The sequence below is a fragment of the Balaenoptera borealis genome (genome assembly GCF_965194805.1).
Source record: "Balaenoptera borealis genome assembly, contig: HAP1_SCAFFOLD_1115, whole genome shotgun sequence".
Lineage (NCBI taxonomy): Eukaryota > Metazoa > Chordata > Mammalia > Artiodactyla > Balaenopteridae > Balaenoptera > Balaenoptera borealis.
In genome coordinates this window covers 112,693-131,821 of record NW_028123098.1, presented here as the reverse complement: position 1 = coordinate 131,821, position 19,129 = coordinate 112,693, and the positions used below count along the sequence as shown (strand labels likewise).

Here is a 19,129-nt window from a genome sequence, read left to right as displayed (position 1 = left end):
CGCCGCCGTCGCCGCCGCGAGCTGGGAGCTCGGTTGGCGCTGCCTGCGGGGGAGGAGCGCCGCCGCCGCCGCCGCGAGCTGGGAGCTCGACTGGCGCTCCCTGCGGGGGAGGAGCGCCGCCGTCGCCGCCGCGAGCCGGGAGCTCGATTGTCGCTGCCTGTGGGGGAGGAGCGCCGCCGCCGCGAGCTGGGAGCTCGCTTGGCACTGCCTGCGGGGGAGGAGCGCCGCCGCCGCCGCCGCCGCCGCGAGCTGGATTGGCGCTGCTTGCGGGGGAGGAGCGCCGCCGCCGCCGCCGCCGCGAGCTGGGAGCTCGATTGGCGCTGCCTGCGGGGGAGGAGCGCCGCCGCGGCCGCGAGCTGGGAGCTCGATTGGCGCTGCCTGCGGGGGAGGAGCGCCGCCGCCGTCGCCGCCGCGAGCTGGGAGCTCGATTGGCGCTGCCTGCGTGGGAGGAGCGCCGCCGCCGTCGCCGCCGCGAGCTGGGAGCTCGATTGGCGCTGCCTGCGTGGGAGGAGCGCCGCCGCCGTCGCCGCCGCGAGCTGGGAGCTCGATTGGCGCTGCCTGCGTGGGAGGAGCGCCGCCGCCGCCGCCGCCCCCGCCGTCGCAGTCGTCGTGAGTGAAGAAGCGCCTCGGTGACGCCTGGTGAGGGCCCTCGCCGACGCCTGGGCTTACCTGCCGCCCGGCCAGCTCCGCTCGTTTCCCGTCCCCCGCGGCCCGGCGCGGGGCAGGCCTGCCAGGGCCATGGAGGACGAGGTGGTCCGCATTGCCAAGAAGATGGACAAGATGGTGCAGAAGAAAAACGCGGTGAGCGCGGCGGGCGGCGCGGGCCGGAGGGAGGCCGGGCGGCGGGCGGGGGCCAGTCGGCCTGAGGGGGCTCCCGGCCCGCGGTGAGCGCGGCGGGTGCTGCGAGACGGCGGCGAGGCCCGCGCTCTGGGGAGGGGTTCCTGGGGAGGGGGGAGCTTCGTGTCCCGCGGCCGCGTCCCGGGCAGGGGTTCTGGGGGGCGTCCTGTCCCGCAGCTGCGTCCCGGGCAGGGGTCTGGGGGGCGTCCTGTCCCGCAGCTGCGTCCCGGGCAGGGGTTCTGGGGGGCGTCCTGTCCCGCGGCCGCGTCCCGGGGAGGGGGTCCTGGGGGGGTCCCGGGGAGGGCGTCCGGTCCCGCGGCCACCGGCGCTGGGATCCGCCCTGGGCGCCCGAGGCCCCTCGTGATTAGCGCAGCCCGGTAAACTCTATGGAGGCATCCTCCTCATTATTTTAAACGTGACGGTGGTAAAGCCTCGCTGGTTTAGCTGAAGAGTGCAGAGAGCCCTCCCTGTTTGAAAGAATTGGTTCTCTTTCCCGGGCTTATTGGCCAGCAGCGAGAAAACAACATCAAACAGAGGTTTGTGATCAGTTTTAGACATGAAACTGTTCAAGCAAAACGTGAATTTCCTGGATCTTATTTTTGAGGAAGGCTGAACATTCCCTTGATTGTCTCAACTCCCCTGCATGTTTGCTTAGCAATTAAAAAAGGTGAACTACGCCAGTGTACTTGGCAAGTTGCTAAACTTTTTGGAAAAAGTGGATCTTGTTAGGCCGCGGAGTGCGGGGAGCTGTGTTTAAGGCATTGCCGCCGACGAGGCTGTGCTGCCGGCTGGATTTGGACACATGTCGTTGCTGGTCCTCTCAGTGGTTTACAGTTGCTACCGGTGGCGTTTTCTGTCACTGATAACGTGTGCACGTGAACGTGGTCTCTTGCGGTTTGTATGAGGTGCTCCAGTTTCTGCATTTCTTTCCACCTGTGTGGGCCACTCTCAGTCCCTTGCTTCCGAGTCGTCTATATTTTCAGCTAAACTTCTGAAATTCTAAGTCCAACGAATGTGAAGGAGAGAAGGGCTGCTCTGATTTGCACAGCACTTTGGAGTTACAAAGCGTTTGTGCAGAATTCTTTGGGGACTCACGACAGCTGTGTTGCATTCATTTTACAGAATAAGAAACTGAGTCAGACCAAGCAGTTCACCTCCTTAAATGAAGTGTGCGTTGTGGATTAAGCCAGGACCCGAGTTTTCTGCTGGGCAGCATGCAGAAGTAGTGTTAAACACCGAATTCTTAAGACTTCAGACTTGGTGTGCGCCTCTTTTCCTTTAACAGGTGCATTGCCCGGCGTGTAATTTCATACCCTGTTCATCTGTCTTTGCAATTTTGGCTTTTTAAAGGATTTCCTGTTTGTTTTCTGTTGCAGACGTTGCCGGTGCCATTTATTTTTTCTGTTGATACAGGCCTTTCATTCCTCACTGCAAGTGATGAGTTCTGTATATTTGATTGGCTGAACGTTTCTGTTATTCTGTTTAAACTGGCAAGTTTTTTTTCTTTGCCTAGAGAACCCTAGACTCCCCTAGTAGAAGCTGGCTCCTAGGGAAAAAGGCCGTTTCTTGGGTAATTTTTTTCTCGAACTCAGGCTATAAAATGTGTACCTTTTAATCATCTAGTGCACTAGGTGTTTTTGTTTGTTTCCTTTCCTTGAAATAGACGTTTCCTAGAAATGAGGAATTCCTTAGTGAGCAAGTATGGAGAAGACCAGTTTGTATTTATCTGCAGTTCTCAAATTATAAACACATAATGCGTCAGCAGGAGAATGAGGATAAGCTCCACAGATGATCCTCAAGTCTCACTTTTCTTTTCAAATCTTATATTTCTAGTAGTACAGAACTTTACCAATATAAAAACTTGCCCCCCCCCCAAAAAAAAAGAACACAACTGCAGGAAAGAACAAAGAGCACTTAAAGTGTGTGTGTGTCTAATATATACATGTACATATACCCAGGTACATACACCTTTATATTTATATGTTATTTTGTAAATAAGTGACAATAATAATGTCTTGTGGAGATGTAGAACAGAAGTATACAACGAAAGCACAAACAGCAGGAGGGGCAAATGGAGTTAAACTGTTCAACCTCCATGGGATGGTTCCATGGAGGAGGCAGAGAGGGGGATGGGATCCTCGAAGAGCTGCTGAAGACCTTGCATTTTTTGCAGATCTCTTTAGAATGCTACTTGCATATTGTGCTCTCACTGAATGCACCTGGCTGAGCTATGGCACATTAGCACGGTAAACATTTGTCAGATTTGCCCTAGTCAGAAAATTTTCTATACCTGCCATCCTGCTTGGCACTTAAAAAAAAATTTTTTTTTTTTAAGCTCTCTATGATATAGGGATGATGGGTGAAGAAGGTAGGCTGCAGGGTAATATGTAGTATGTATGATCCCATTTTGATACAGTAAACAGAAAGTATTAAATGCATGCCTGTTTGTATGAGCAGTGAGTTTGCATGGTTATCTCAAGAGGGAGGGAATGGGACGGGTAGAGAAAGAGACTGACCACGGACTATTGTTTTACTTGTTACAAGAGGCATGTGTTGCCTTCATTTCTGATTAAACTTTTTGTGTCCAGATTATTGTAGGTTTACATGCAGTTGTAAGAAATAATAGTGCGATAGCTCCTGTGTGTCCTTTACCCAGTTTTCCCCAATGGTAACATCTTACAGAATCATAGTATACTGTCACAACCTGGGTATTGCCATTGACACAGTCAAGATAGAGAACATTTCCATCCCACAGGATCTCTCCTGATGCCATTTTATAGCCACTGCTGCTCCCCCACTCCCCACCAAATCATAATGATCTGATAGTGCAGTGGATAAAGTTGCAATAAAGTTTTTGTGCAGATGATCAAGGGAAAATACCCCCTGGGGAAGATGGCCCGTCTCCCACTCCCCCGGCCCTATCTGTCCCTGGCAACCTGTCATTTCAAGAATGTTATGTGGGACTTCCCTGGTGGCGCAGCGGTTAAGAATCTGCCTGCCATTGCAGGGGACATGGGTTTGATCCCTTGTCCGGGAAGATCCCACATGCCGCGGAGCAACTAAGCCCATGCGCCACAACGACTGAGCCTGCGCTTTAGAGCCCGGGAGCCACAACTACTGAGCCCACGTGCCACAACTACTGAAGCCCGCGTGCCTAGAGCCCGTGCTCTGCAACAAGAGAAGCCACCGCAGCGAGAAGCCCGCACACTGCAACAAAGAGTAGCCCCCGCTCGCCGCAACTAGAGAAAGCCCACACGCAGCAACGAAGACCCAACGCAGCCAAAAATAAAATAAATTAACTAATTAATTAAAAAAAAAAGAATGTTATGTGAATAAAATCATATAGTGTGTAACCTTTTTTTTTTTTTAAGTAAAAAAAATTTTTTTTTGGCTGCGCTGCCGGTTGTGCGATCTTAGTTCCCCGACCAAGGATTGAACCCAGCCCAGGTAGTGAAAGTGCTGAGTGCTAAACACTGGACCGCCAGGGAATTCCCAGTATGCAACCTTTTGGATTGGCCTTTTTCAATCAGTGTAATTCCCTGGAGAGTCATCCAAATTGCATGAATCAACAGTGCTCCTCTTTTTTAAAAAAAATATTTATTTATTTATTTATTTGGCTGTGCGGGTCTTTAGTTGCAGCATGCGGGATCTAGTTCCCTGACCAGGGATGGAACCTGGGCCCCCTGCATTGAGAGTGCAGAGTCTTAACCGCTGGAACACCAGAGAGGTCCCAGTGCCGCTTTCTTTTTAATTGCTGAGTAGTATTCCATGGTTTGGCTGTACTTCAGTTTGTTTAATCACTTGCCCATTGAAGAACATCTGAGTTTTTTTTCCCATTTCCTGACTATTACTGATAGAGATGCTGTGGACATTTGTGTACCTTTTTTTGTGCGAACATGCGTTCTCTGGGATAAATGCCGTAGGGTATGTGTTGCTTTTTTTGTTTTTTTTTCGGCTACGCTGTGCCACATGTGGGATCTTGGTTCCCCAATCAGGGATCGAGCCCGTGCCCCCTGCATTGGGAGCTTGGAGTCTTAACCACTGGACTGCCAGGGAAATTCCTGTATTGCTCCCCCCGCCCCACTTGATTGATTGATTGGTTGATTGGCTGTATTGGGTCTTAGTTGCGGCACGCGGGACCTTCGTTAAGGCATGTGGGATCTTTATTGTCGTTGCGGCGCACGGGCTCTTCGTTGCAGCATGAGAGCTTCTCTCTAGTTGTGGCGTGCGGGTTTTCTCTCTCTAGTTGTGGCACGTGGGCTCTGTAGTTGTGGCGTGCAGGCTCCAGAGCGCGTGGGCTCTGTAGTTTGCTGCACGTGGGCTACCTCATTGAGGTGTGCGAGCTCAGTAGTTTGGTGCGAGGGCTTAGTTGCCCCGCGGCATGTGGGATCTTAGTTCCCCGACCGGGAATCGAACCCGCGTCCCCTGCATTGCAGGACGGATTCTTTACCACTGAACCACCAGGGAAGTCCCTGTATTGCTTTTTTAAATTCAAAAAAAAAAAAAAGGAAAAGCAATTAGAGGTGAAACAACTAATTATATGATGGCCTTTCAAAGTACATATTCAAACCCTACATTCTTGGTGTACATAAGTTATTTATGTTGATTTGTGGTGTTTAGCTCTAGCAACAAGGCAATAATAATAACGCTGTAGTTTTCCTTGTTTCTTTCAACTGATGATCTGTGTATTTATTACAAATATTAATTAACACTCACAAGCTACCAGGAGGCAAGTAATGGTTAGCGCTGGTGTGGTTAACTCCTTTATAGATAGGGAGGTTGAGGCATGGGTATTGTGGAATTTGCCATGTTGAGGCATGGGTATTGTGGAATTTGCCTAAGGTTATATAGCACTGTGTTCTGACTCAGATTCATTCAGATTTATTCCTTCCCTTTCTGTCTCCTGAATTAACGCTTTGTAATTTTGACCTAGGTGTGAGGACACGAAAAGGGTTTTTTTCTGTATCTGAGGTTTAGTGCTTGTTTTATAGAAGCAATATAGTATAGTGGTTAGAGTAGGCACTTTAGCATCTGAGTTTTGTTTTTTTCTTAAGTCTTTAATGAATTTGTTACAATATTGCTTCTGTTTTATGTTTTGCACATGCCGGAAAGGTAATAGGCCTTGGCCCCTGGGCCTGGGCTTCGTCTCTTGTGCTGTCTCCTGTCCCTGTTGCCCCCGCGCGCTGGCCCGTCCGCGCTGTGCCAGGGGGTATTGGTCGTCTCGCGGCTCAGTTCACAGTAGCTGAAAGGGACAGTGTGTGATGGTCTCATTTCTGCCCATCGTTTTCAAAGGGAGGCTCTGGCCATTGCTCCTCGGGTAAAATGCAGAGGGAGTGCTTTTTAAGATGGGACTGTCAGTGTTGGGGACACTCCTTAATTACCAAAACGGAATCCCCTTCAGTTCCTCCAGCTGTGTTGTTTTGGCACAGAAGATGTGAGTAATAGGAACTGGAGCTAAGTTGGAGTGAAAAAACGCACCGGTCCCGCCGAATTTTCCATCGAAACAGTTGATTTGTGTTGTCTGTAGGAATTCTAAAGGGCGTACCGTTGCTTCCTAACCGGAGTCATTTGAGAGATCTACCTCTGTACGTTCAAATGATTAATTTTGAGACTTTGCTCATGTGTGCAGTAAACCCTTTAATTCCCTAAGACCTTCCTTTCCTCCATCTCCTACCCCATTAAGCCCGCTTCAGTTCATCTCCTGAATTTCTTTGGAATCTGTCAGCTCTCCCTCAACACCCTAATACTGAACTTGCCTGTGTGTTGCGATTAGGTCCTAACTAGTGTCCATATATCTTGTTTCCTTCCAATCCATTCTTCACACAAAAAACCTTCAAGGCAAGTTGGAACATTGCTCATAAACATCGCTCACAAACATTGTTTTGAGAATAGAAAACACAGTGTTTGTTGGCCTTTAAGACTCTGCGTGGTCTAGAATCCTCTCTGCTTCTCTAGCCCCATCTTGTGCCACTTGTGCCCTCACTTTCTATGCTTCAGATACACTGAATTAACCTTAGTTCTCACTCATCTGACAGAAGTCAGTTCAGATATTATTTTTCACTGTGATCCCTAGCATTAAGCAAGTTGATTATCACGTTTTGTATGAGGACTAAAACTAAACTGGGAAGTGGAAGAATTGAGTTTCAACTGTTTCAGTCAACACGCATGTATTAATGATACCTACATATTGAACACCGGGCTAGGTTTCATGAGGGATACAGAAGTTCTGGCCATCTCTGGTTTTGGATATCCCTTATTTGTTGAGACCTTTGCGTTGTTTGGTTGCCTTTTGTCTGTTTTCAAGATGGGAAAACAGGAACGAGGGAAGTATAGGTTATTACTAGGTGGGGTTGAACAAGTGGAGCAGCAAACTGCAAGGCAGAAAGAAGAGGGACGTACTATAGAGGGATATGATTTCCATTCTCAAGGCGCCTGCATCCTGTGCAGGGAGACAGCCTAACATAAAATGTGCCTAACAAAAAATATATTGACTTCTTACTAAAAATCTGCAGTTCATATAACCAAGGGGTTTATAACTTCTCCTTTAAAAGTGATATTCCTGGGACTTCCCTGGTGGTCCAGTGGTGAAGACTCTGCGCTTCCAATGCAGCAGGCGTGGGTTCAATTCCTGGTTGGGGAGCTAAGATCCCACATGCTGCGCAGCCAAAGAAATTTTTTTCAAAAGTTATACTCCTGTATTATTGAATTTAGTGGTTTAGATTTTGTTTTAATGTTAAGAAGATTTCAGTTTATTTACCAGGAACAAACAAAACATAATGTAAAAATAGTTTCCCAGAAACGATTTCCATCATTCTCTTCTTCCCTTTCTCCCGCAGACTGGTGTTTCATCTTTACAAGCTCTCTGTCTTTCCATAGGAAAGCTGTCTGGCTTGGAGGTTGCAATCCCAGGGAATTTTTCATCTGCGGGGAAGTCTCCATCACTACAGAGGGATCAAGGGAGAAGTCAGTCCCTGGTAAGTGAGATGCTCCCCCTAAACACCAACACAGCAGTCGTGTACCTTTTAAGGGGTTCAAGGGCAAGATGGGCTAGGCATTTCTACTAACTCTTCTTAAGGACCATGGACAGTGCCGTAAGCTACGAGGTAAGCGGTGACTGTTGTAATTCTTACTGGTGATCATTTCCTGTCACTGATTCTCGGCTTTCTTTGTATTTCATAGGACTGTTGTCAGTCCAATAGAAAATGAGTCTTATTTTTAAAAAACTGAAATGTTTTACAAAGCCTAGCATTCTCATATAGAGTCCTTTCAATTCTCCCCACTTTCCCAAGAGGCTATGAACGCTTCACACCATGAACTAGGAGAGGGGGTAGAGCCCTTTCTGATGAAATACATCAACAAAGACAGAGTCTTAGCCTGCTTGCTCTCTGGACAGGATCTCGGACTACAAGGTCTTCAATCCTGGTATAAATGAAGGAAGTGAGGACAGTTCAACTGGCACTCTCATAACAAGAGTTGTGAAACACCTTCCAAAGAGACTATAGCAGTAGATGAGGGAAGGGAGTGCTACAGTGTGGTAGTACAGGGGGAATGATCGGCTACAGCAGTGAAAAATGTGGTACCTATTGGTGTGCTCTCGGGGTTCTTGTACATGTAGCATAGATGACCTTTACAGTGGCCCTCTCACCTTCCCACCTGCATTAGGTGTTCTTTTTTTTTTAAATTTATGTTTATTTATTTATTTATTGTTTGAACTTATTTATTCTATGTGTTTATTTTTTTGGCTGCACTGGGTCTTCATTGCTGTGCACGGGCTTTCTCTAGTTGGCGGCTAGCGGGGGCTACTCTTGGTTGCGGTGTGCGGGCGTCTCATCGCGGTGGCGTCTATTGTTGCGGAGCATGCGCTCTAGGCGCGTGGGCTTCGGTAGTTGCGGCTCACGGGCTCTAGAATGCAGGCTCAGTAGTTGTGGCACATGGGCTTAGTTGCTCCACGGCATGTGGGATCTTCGCAGACCAGGGCTCGAACCCGTGTCCCCCGCATTGCATTGGCAGGTGGATTCTTAACCACTGCGCCACCAGGGAAGCCCTATTCTGTATACTTTTAAAATATTTTTTAAAATTTTACTTCTGAATCCACAGAGTTAAAAATCTTTTATTATTAAACCAAATAATATTTCTCTTTTAAAGGAGTCCTTTCTACCAAGTACCTGTATGTAAAGGTAAGACCGTGAACTGTGGGCTCTATGTAGACCGATCCATTTGATGTCAGAAGAGGTATAAAATACACTTTCACAGTTGGATTTCCTCTCCTGTGCTCTGCCACCAACATGAAAACAGCATACCCAGAGTAGCCTGGGTTTCAGTACAAGGCATGTGGAACAGACCCAAACCGTTTTTGCATCCTGATGCCAAACTCCAACTGACTCATAAGCCCATGAGTGAGGAAAGCAAATGTCTGTTGTTACGAAGCACTGAGATTTTCGAGGTTCTTATACAGTATCACGGTGGCAATAGGTAACTGACACATTAAAGGTGTTCTGTGTGATATTGATTAGACTATACATTTGGGGGGCATAATTTTATATCACAATAAAAATGTATAAGATATATAACCATCTCGGGTTTCCCTGATAGCGCAGTGGTTAAGAATCCGCCTGCCAATGCAGGGGACACGGGTGCCAGCCCTGGTCCGGGAAGATCCCCCATGCCGCGGAGCAACTAAGCCCATGTGCCACAACTACTGAGCCTGCGCTCTAGAGCCCGCGAGCCACAACTACTGAGCCCATGCACCGAAGCCCACGCGCCTAGAGCCCGTGCTCCACCACAAGAGAAGCCACCGCAATGAGAAGCCCGTGCACCGCAACGAAGAGTAGCCCCCGCTCGCCGCAACTAGAGAAAGGCTGCACGCAGCGATGAAGACCCAACACAGCCAAAAATAAAATAAATAAAAGTAAAAAAAAAAAAAAAGAAAAGAAATATAACCATTTCAACATATAAATGTATTTATTCAAATTAAATTCAGTGCAATTTACATGTGGAACTAAGCAATTTTCTTTATACATTTAGGCATATTCCATTTATACCTACAGACAGATAAACTTTTTGCACAAGTAGGAAAACTTAAAATATATTTTGAATAGATTTGTACAAACTGTTGAATACTTTAAAATTAGTAATTGAAAGTTCCCACCCTCATTTGGAGGTAGAATGGGAACTTAACTTTCCAGTTACTGGTCTGAAAAAGAAAATAACTTGCTATAATTTTGAATGTTATATAGTATAAGCACTATAAAAATATCACTGTCATGATAGCATAGGAACACTCTAAATGTAGACCTTATGGTAGAAATTGCTAGCTGTTCACCAAAACTCATTTCTTCTTCATCCTGGAAAGCACAGCTAAACTATTCCTAGTCAGTGGAAAGTGATGTGGGCCACACCTAGGCCTAGCCCATAAAAGCCTCCCAACATGTGCTCCTCCATGCTTTTCGTCCCTTCCAGTTGACTATGATGATGAATCCAAGGTTCCATGTTTTAAAGAAAGCAGAGTCACAGTCAACCTGGGTCCCTGCTCAACGTTTCTTGAGCAAGAAATAGACTGGTATTGTGTTTGCTATCTGTTCACTGTATCATGCAAAACAATAGTAAAAGAAACAATGCCAAATAGTTATCTACCTCCCTAAAATTGAACCTCTATAGTTTTTATGTTTTCATGAACTACTTGCATTCTTATGACAAGTATTATGAGTTGAAAATACGTCAGCCACAAGTAGCATGAGTTTCACATAGGTTGTTAACTTCACTAGAAATTGAAGTAAAAACATAATAAATTATATTCTCTTCATAGCTATGTAAATAAAAGATGTTTTAATCATGTACAACCTAATGCTTAAAATTAAAATTAGGTTTTCTAACTAGAAAGACCCAATCAAGAAATTTCTTAGTTAATGACACACAAAAGTTGGTAATGTGACCTAAAATTCTCTTACCATCTGTGCCATGAAGAACAGTAATCTGTTGGACTGAAGATGATGAAGCAAACTTGACAGGAACTTTGCCCAACTTCTGTGTACTGAGGTCTGGAATATCATGTCCACGATCTTCAGCATTAACAAAAATCTCAGATGAAAACATGGTTTTTCCTGGACTCTCTGTTGTTATCTGAGTGACTGCATCAGATGATAATTTTCCAGAGAAGGGAGAAAACGGGGTCTTAATCTCCTTTGGTGATCTGAACAAAAAAGAGAAAGCACACAGCAGGTCATATCCTTGGCTTATCAAATACTGTAATTTCTTTCCAAATGTGGCTTCAATATTTTTTGGAGACACATCCAACTCAAATGGTTAAGTTATTTCTGCAGTACCCTGTGCTTTTTTACATACTTATTACAGGGTGATCATGCATGAGTTTACTTTTACTTATTTTAAAATCTACTTTTATTTTGGATTTAGAATGCTATTATATAAGGAAAGGGTACTTTTCAGTTGAAGTGGAAAGATATCCATTAAAAAATAATTACTGGAAGTCCACTATAAATTAGGGGACTATGCTAAACGCATAGAGTGTACAAAAATAAAAAAGAAACAGAGCCTTTCCTCAAAAAGTTTATATGTCAGTGGGGGAACCAGAGGTTTTTAAGGTTGTAATTATGTATATAGATGATAAAGAATCCATATTAAAACATAATGGAGTAAATAAATGAGTGTATAAATAAATAAATAATAGGAGGGAGGGAGAAGACAAATCTTGCCAACAGAAGAATTCCATATGTAGGTAACCTCCCCCCCGCCCCCCCCCGGCATCCATCTCCTCCCCAAGGAGGTGGAGGTGAAGCTTAATCTTCCCCTTAAGTCCAGTCCTGGGCTGGCCTTAATGATTGAATTCCAGAGACAGTATAAAATGGGAGAAAAAGTAACTTTACAGTGGAGAAACCAAGCAAACACCATGTTATGCAAGTGATGATGTTTCACATCACCAGTGATGTCACGGAGACACTACATACTCTCTGTTATGATGTGATGAGACGGTTACTTCGCTTCTGCGGTATTCTTTGTCAAAACCTGTAACTCCAGTCGAATCATGAGAAAAACATCAGCCAAACCCAGACTGAGAACAATTCTACAAAATATCAGACAAATATTCCTCAAGACTGTCAAAATCATGAAAAACAAGGAAGGAATGAGGAACTGTCATAGACCAGAGAAGACTAAGGAGACATGACAACTAACTAAGTGGAATGTGATATACTGGATTGGGTCCTAGAACAGAAAAAGGTCATTAACAGGAAAACTGGTGAAATCCAAAAAAAGTCTTAAGTTTAGTTAATAGTAATGTATAAATGTTGGCTTTTTAATTTTGAAAAATATACTATGGTAGTATAAGATGTTAGCAATAGGAAAAACTGGGAGAGAGGTAAAGGGAACTCTGTTTGTATCTTTTCTGCAGATTTGAAATTATTTGAAAATGAAAAAGGTCATTTTTAAAAAATGGAGTAATACTGTATTGTATTATATCACAGAAGAAGAAGACCTTTTAAAAGGTCTTTTAAATCTCTACCCTCTATATACTATTCACTAATTAAAAGGACAATTATGAGAAAAGAAAATAGGCCCATCTCCCTTATGTATACAGAAGCAAAAATCATACACAAAATGTTAGACAATCAAATGTAGAGTGTGTGAGTGAGTGAATGTGTGTGTGTGTGTGTGTGTGTGTGTGTGTGTGTGTGTGTGAATTCCTACCAAGTTGTTTTACTCCAGAAATGCAAGGTGAGTTAACATTCAAATATCAATAAATGTCATGCACCACATCCATAAAATAAAGGAGAAAATGTATATGATCATATCAGTATAGTCAGATAAAGCATTTGATAAAATTCAATAATTATGTATGATTAAAAACTCATAGCAAAGGGAAACTACAAAAAACTTTAGAGCCACCATCCTATTTATAGTGAAATGTGGAGAACGTCCACTGTAAGATTAGGAACAAAATAAGAATGCCAACTCTTACCTTTTCTATTCAACCTATTAGTAAAAGTATTAAATGGCATTAGCAGTAAGGCAGGAAAAAGAAATCAGAAATATAAGGCTAAGAAAGGAAGAAATCATACTGTCACTTTCCATAGTTGATATAATTAAGGATACAGAAAATCCAAAACCATCTACAGATAACTTATTAGAATATCAGTTAGTTTTTAGAAGAGTTGCCAGATAAGAGACCAAACATTAAAAAATTCCACTAACATTTTTCTGTGTCTGAAAAGTTATAAAATTAAAAACTAAAAAATATGCCATCTACATTATCATCAAAACATCATATACCTAATAATAAGTGTAATAAAAAATGTAAGAACCCTATTAGAATAGAAAACTATTGATATATCATAGAGAGAAATTAAAGGTGATCTAAATAGGATTTCTGCTTTGAGGCAGGATGTATAGGCATACCTCACTTTATTGCACTTCACTTTATTGTACCTTGCAGATAATGCTTTTTTTTTTTTTTTTTTTTTTTTTTTTTTTTTTTTACAAATTGAAGGTTTGTGGCAACCCTGTGTCAAGCAGCTCTACTGGTGGTGCCATTTTTCCAACAGCATTTGCTCACTTCGTGTCTCTATGTCATGTTTTGGTAAGTCTCACAATATTTCAAACTTTTTCACTATTATACTTGTTACATGATCTGTGATCAGTGATCTTTGATGTTACTATTGCAAAAAGATTACAGCTTGCTGAAGGCTCAGATGATGGGTAGCATTCTTAAAGTCTACTTTCAAATTAAGATATGTACTTTTTTTAGACATAATGCTATTGCACACTTAATAGACTACAGTATAGCATAAACATAACTTGTACATGCACTGGGAAACCAAACAACTCGTGTGACTTGCTTTCTTATGATATTCTCCTTATTGTGGTGTCTGGGACCAAAGCCATATCTCCATAATAATATGCCTGCACTAGGTAGGCACAGGCCATCACTCCTGCTGCAACGAGCAAACAAACTTGAATAAAAGATCATCGAGCTAAGGAAGCAATCAAGAAACAATATCAACTAATATGCTAGAGAGGGACATTTAGAGATTTGGAGCAGGGGTTTGGTGTAGGGAGACATACTCCACTGGAAAAGAGAAATCACCATATCTTTTGATGAACTCATTTGCTGGCATGATGGAGTGAAATCTAGCAGAATGTCAAGCCGATTTCCCCCACAGGACATTTCCTTAGTGTCAGGGTGGTATAGGATGATGGGGGACTGAGCCAAGAAAGCAGAGTGAAATTTCCTGCACAGTCATGGCACTAACAAACCAAATCCCGCTAGATAAAGGGGCCTGTGACAATCATTAGGTCTCCTCTTCAAGACATTTGCCAGTTTTTGAACCTATATAAAGCAGGAAGCTAAATACCTAATGCCTGAGGGAGAGAACTTTCCAAAGTGAGGAATTAGAGACCTACCAGACTCACAGTAAAAACCCAGAAGTGCCATCCCCAAGAAGGGGGCTGAGTCAGAAAAAGTGAAGTCATCTGCAATGTTTCAGTGTTTATGAGACAAATTTTCACTGAGAAAGTGTAACGGCAACAAATACATAGCTGGTCTCTCCTTACATTTGCCATACTCTGAAGCTGTGAGAACTGAGAGCCTAAAGAGCTGAATTCAAACATCTGAAAGACTGAAGTCAATAACTGACTGTATTTATTGAAGAATCAAAGACCTGTCAGGCTCACAGCAAAAATCCAGGGAGGCCACAAATTAGGAAAAATCATAGGTAGGATGAGACAACTAAAGCTCCAACCCAGTTCTGACCTAGTAAAATTCCTGAAATGACTGAAATGATCAGCCACTCTGATTAACAGAGAAAAGGGTAAATCTTCTCTGGTGCAAAGTAATAGCATCTTCAGTCTCTATGAATTTTTTATTCACCACGTCCAGCACACAATCAAAAATTATGAAATTCCTGAAGCAGGAAAAAGTGACTAAAACTTAAGACAAAAAAAAAAAAAAAAAAAAAAAACCAAGAAAAATTGATTTAGAGGGAATTCAGATTCTGGAGTTAGCACAGAACTTTAAAATGACTATATTGAGAGTAAAAGATGGGGATTAATAGATTAAAATATGGAGAATCTCAACAGAAAATTGGAATCAATTTTAAAAAAATCAAATACAGATAAATGAAAAATAAGAAAACTGATCCCCAGCAGACCTTAGGGAATACTAGAAGAAATTTTTTTGGGCTGAAGTAAAATGGCCCAACATAGAACAGAGCTGGGCTCTCGGTCCCATATTGAACTCGAGTTGGAAGAGGCGAGTCCGGTCTCAAAACGGAGGTAAAACCGCCGCCCGGTCGCCCCCAGCCCGACTCCGGCCGCCGCCGCCGCCGGGGGGAGGAGGGCCATGATCCAAAGGAACCAGAACAGTTGAGAAAACTGTTTATTGGTGGTCTGAGCTTTGAAACTACAGACGATAGCTTAAGAGAACATTTTGAGAAATGGGGCACACTTACAGATTGTGTGGTGATGAGAGACCCCCAGACAAACCGTTCCAGGGGCTTTGGTTTTGTGACTTACTCTTGGGTTGAAGAGGTGGATGCAGCAATGTGTGCTCGACCACACAAGGTTGATGGGCGTGTAGTGGAACCAAAGAGAGCTGTTTCTAGAGAGGATTCTGTAAAGCCTGGTGCCCGTCTAACAGTGAAGAAAATTTTTGTTGGTGGTATTAAAGAAGATACAGAAGAATGTAATTCGAGAGACTACTTTGAAAAGTATGGCAAGATTGAAACCATAGGAGTTATGGAAGACAGGCAGAGTGGAAAAAAGAGAGGATTTGCTTTTGTAACTTTTGATGATCATGATACAGTTGATAAAATTGTTGTTCAGAAATACCACACTATTAATGGGCATAATTGTAAGTGAAAAAGGCCCTTTCTAAACAAGAAATGCAATCTGCTGGATCACAGAGAGGTCGTGGAGGTGGATCTGGCAACTTTATGGGTCGTGGAGGAAACTTTGGAGGTGGTGGAGGTAACTTTGGCCGTGGTGGAAACTTTGGTGGAAGAGGAGGCTATGGTGGTGGAGGTGGTGGCAGCAGAGGTAGTTATGGAGGAGGTGATGGTGGATAAAACGGATTTGGAGGCGACGGTGGTAACGATGGTGGTGGTCCTGGTTACAGTAGTAGAGGAGGCTATGGTGGTGGTGGACCAGGATATGGAAACCAAGATGGTGGATATGGTGGCGGTGGTGGAGGATATGATGCTTACAATGAAGGAGGAAATTTTGGAGGTAACTATGGTGGTGGTGGTGGGAGCTATAATGATTTTGGAAATTATAGTGGACAACAGCAATCAAATTATGGACCCATGAAGGGGGGCAGTTTTGGTGGAAGAAGCTCGGGAAGTCCCTATGGTGGTGGTTATGGATCTGGTGGTGGAAGTGGTGGATATGGTAGCAGAAGGTTCTCAAAACTCAGAAGAAAAGGGCTACAGTTCTTAGCAGGAGAGAGAGCGAGGAGTTGTCAGGAAAGCTGCAGGTTACTTTGAGACAGTCGTCCCAAATGCATTAGAGGAACTGTAAAAACCTGCCGCAGAAGGAACGATGATCCATAGTCAGAAAAGTTACTGCAGCTTAAACAGGAAACCCTTCTTGTTCAGGACTGTCCTAGCCACAGTTTGCAAAAAGTGCAGCTATTGATTCATGCAACGGAGGGTCAATTAGATGTACATTCCTGAGGTCTTTTATCTGTTGTAGCTTTGTCTTTTTCTTTTCATTACATCAGGTATATTGCCCTGTAAATTGTGGTAGTGGTACCAGGAATAAAAAATTAAGGAATTTTAAACTTTTCAATATTTGTGTAGTTCAGTTTTTCTACATTTTAGTACAGAAACTTTAACAAAATGCAGTTTTGAAGGTGTTTCCTTGTGAGTTAACAAGTAAAGAAGATCATTGTTCATTAATATTTTGTATGAATTTTGCTAAAGTTAACTGTAAAGAAACACCTGCTGACTTGCAGTTTAAGGGGATCTATTCTCCCCATTTCCAAACCATGAAATGAATGGGCTCTGACATGTGGAGAGAATAGATATTTGTATGTTTGCAATGTGTGTTTTAGATAATAGAATTGGGTATTTAAATTAGCATATTTGTGAATTTAATAGCTTTAAGATTTACTTCAAATGAAAAATCTCAGAATTCAAAAAAAAAAAAACAAAAGAACAGAGCTGGGAGCGCGATTGGCGCTGCCTGCGGGGGAGGAGCGCCGCCGCCGCCGCGAGCTGGGAGCTCGATTGGCGCTCCCTGCGGGGGAGGAGCGCCGCCGCCGCCGCGAGCTTGATTGGCGCTGCCTGCGGGGGAGGAGCGCCGCCGCGGCCGCCGCCGCGAGCTGGGAGCTCGTTTGGCGCTGCCTGCGGGGGAGGAGCGCCGCCGCCGCCGCCGCCGCGAGCTGGGAGCTCCATTGGCGCTGCCTGCGGGGGAGGAGCGCCGCCGCCGCCGCCGCCGCCGCCGCGAGCTCGACTGGCGCTCCCTGCGGGGGAGGAGCGCCGCCGCCGCCGCCGCCGCGAGCTGGGAGCTCGATTGGCGCTGCCTGTGGGGGAGGAGCGCCGCCGCCGTCGCCGCCGCGAGCTGGGAGCTCGCTTGGCGCTGCCTGCGGGGGAGGAGCGCCGCCGCCGCGAGCTGGGAGCTCGCTTGGCACTGCCTGCGGGGGAGGAGCGCCGCCGCCGCCGCCGCCGCCGCGAGCTGGATTGGCGCTGCCTGCGGGGGAGGAGCGCCGCCGCCGCCGCCGCCGCGAGCTGGGAGCTCGTTTGGCGCTGCCTGCGGGGGAGGAGCGCCGCCGCCGCCGCCGCGAACTGGGAGCTCGATTGGCGCTGCCCTGCGGGGGAGGAGCGCCGCCGCCGCCGCCGCTGCCGCCGCCACGAGCTGGGAGCTCGATTGGCGCTGCCTGCGGGGGAGGAGCGCCGCCGCCGCGAGCTGGGAGCTCGATTGGCGCTGCCTGCGTGGGAGGAGCGCCGCCGCCGTCGCCGCCGCGAGCTGGGAGCTCGGTTGGCGCTGCCTGCGGGGGAGGAGCGCCGCCGCCGCCGCCGCGAGCTGGGAGCTCGACTGGCGCTCCCTGCGGGGGAGGAGCGCCGCCGTCGCCGCCGCGAGCCGGGAGCTCGATTGTCGCTGCCTGCGGGGGAGGAGCGCCGCCGCCGCGAGCTGGGAGCTCGCTTGGCACTGCCTGCGGGGGAGGAGCGCCGCCGCCGCCGCCGCCGCCGCGAGCTGGATTGGCGCTGCTTGCGGGGGAGGAGCGCCGCCGCCGCCGCGGCCGCGAGCTGGGAGCTCGATTGGCGCTGCCTGCGGGGGAGGAGCGCCGCCGCCGTCGCCGCCGCGAGCTGGGAGCTCGATTGGCGCTGCCTGCGGGGGAGGAGCGCCGCCGCCGTCGCCGCCGCGAGCTGGGAGCTCGATTGGCGCTGCCTGCGTGGGAGGAGCGCCGCCGCCGCCGCCGCCCCCGCCGTCGCAGTCGTCGTGAGTGAAGAAGCGCCTCGGTGACGCCTGGTGAGGGCCCTCGCCGACGCCTGGGCTTACCTGCCGCCCGGCCAGCTCCGCTCGTTTCCCGTCCCCCGCGGCCCGGCGCGGGGCAGGCCTGCCAGGGCCATGGAGGACGAGGTGGTCCGCATTGCCAAGAAGATGGACAAGATGGTGCAGAAGAAAAACGCGGTGAGCGCGGCGGGCGGCGCGGGCCGGAGGGAGGCCGGGCGGCGGGCGGGGGCCAGTCGGCCTGAGGGGGCTCCCGGCCCGCGGTGAGCGCGGCGGGTGCTGCGAGACGGCGGCGAGGCCCGCGCTCTGGGGAGGGGTTCCTGGGGAGGGGGGAGCTTCGTGTCCCGCGGCCGCGTCCCGGGCAGGGGTTCTGGGGGGCGTCCTGTCCCGCAGCTGCGTCCCGGGCAGGGGTCTGGGGGGCGTCCTGTCCCGCAGCTGCGTCCCGGGCAGGGGTTCTGGGGGGCGTCCTGTCCCGCGGCCGCGTCCCGGGGAGGGGGTCCGGTCCCGCGGCCACCGGCGCTGGGATCCGCCCTGGGCGCCCGAGGCCCCTCGTGATTAGCGCAGCCCGGTAAACTCTATGGAGGCATCCTCCTCATTATTTTAAACGTGACGGTGGTAAAGCCTCGCTGGTTTAGCTGAAGAGTGCAGAGAGCCCTCCCTGTTTGAAAGAATTGGTTCTCTTTCCCGGGCTCATTGGCCAGCAGCGAGAAAACAACATCAAACAGAGGTTTGTGATCAGTTTTAGACATGAAACTGTTCAAGCAAAACGTGAATTTCCTGGATCTTATTTTTGAGGAAGGCTGAACATTCCCTTGATTGTCTCAACTCCCCT

At 47.2% G+C, this 19,129-nt stretch overlaps 1 protein-coding gene and 1 pseudogene across 3 annotated transcripts in view; both read left to right on the top strand.

Moving 5' to 3' along the window:
- LOC309621863 (uncharacterized protein) overlaps nucleotides 1–19,129 on the top strand; it is a 160,684-nt gene that overhangs the window by 69,999 nt on the left and 71,556 nt on the right. Inside the window, exons 8-9 of one of the 2 annotated variants that reach the window (XM_082409186.1) lie at nucleotides 7,714–7,811; nucleotides 13,337–13,426. In XM_082409186.1, the coding sequence (XP_082265312.1) occupies nucleotides 7,714–7,811; nucleotides 13,337–13,426 (188 nt within the window). Of the gene's footprint in view, nucleotides 1–7,190; nucleotides 7,812–13,336; nucleotides 13,427–19,129 lie in introns of those variants that run through there. The other variant, XR_014240296.1, reaches the window with a different exon arrangement.
- On the top strand, nucleotides 15,082–16,281 carry LOC309621867 (heterogeneous nuclear ribonucleoprotein A3 pseudogene; annotated as a pseudogene). Its single transcript has 2 exons — nucleotides 15,082–16,243; nucleotides 16,275–16,281. The product of its transcript is annotated as a heterogeneous nuclear ribonucleoprotein A3 pseudogene (transcript).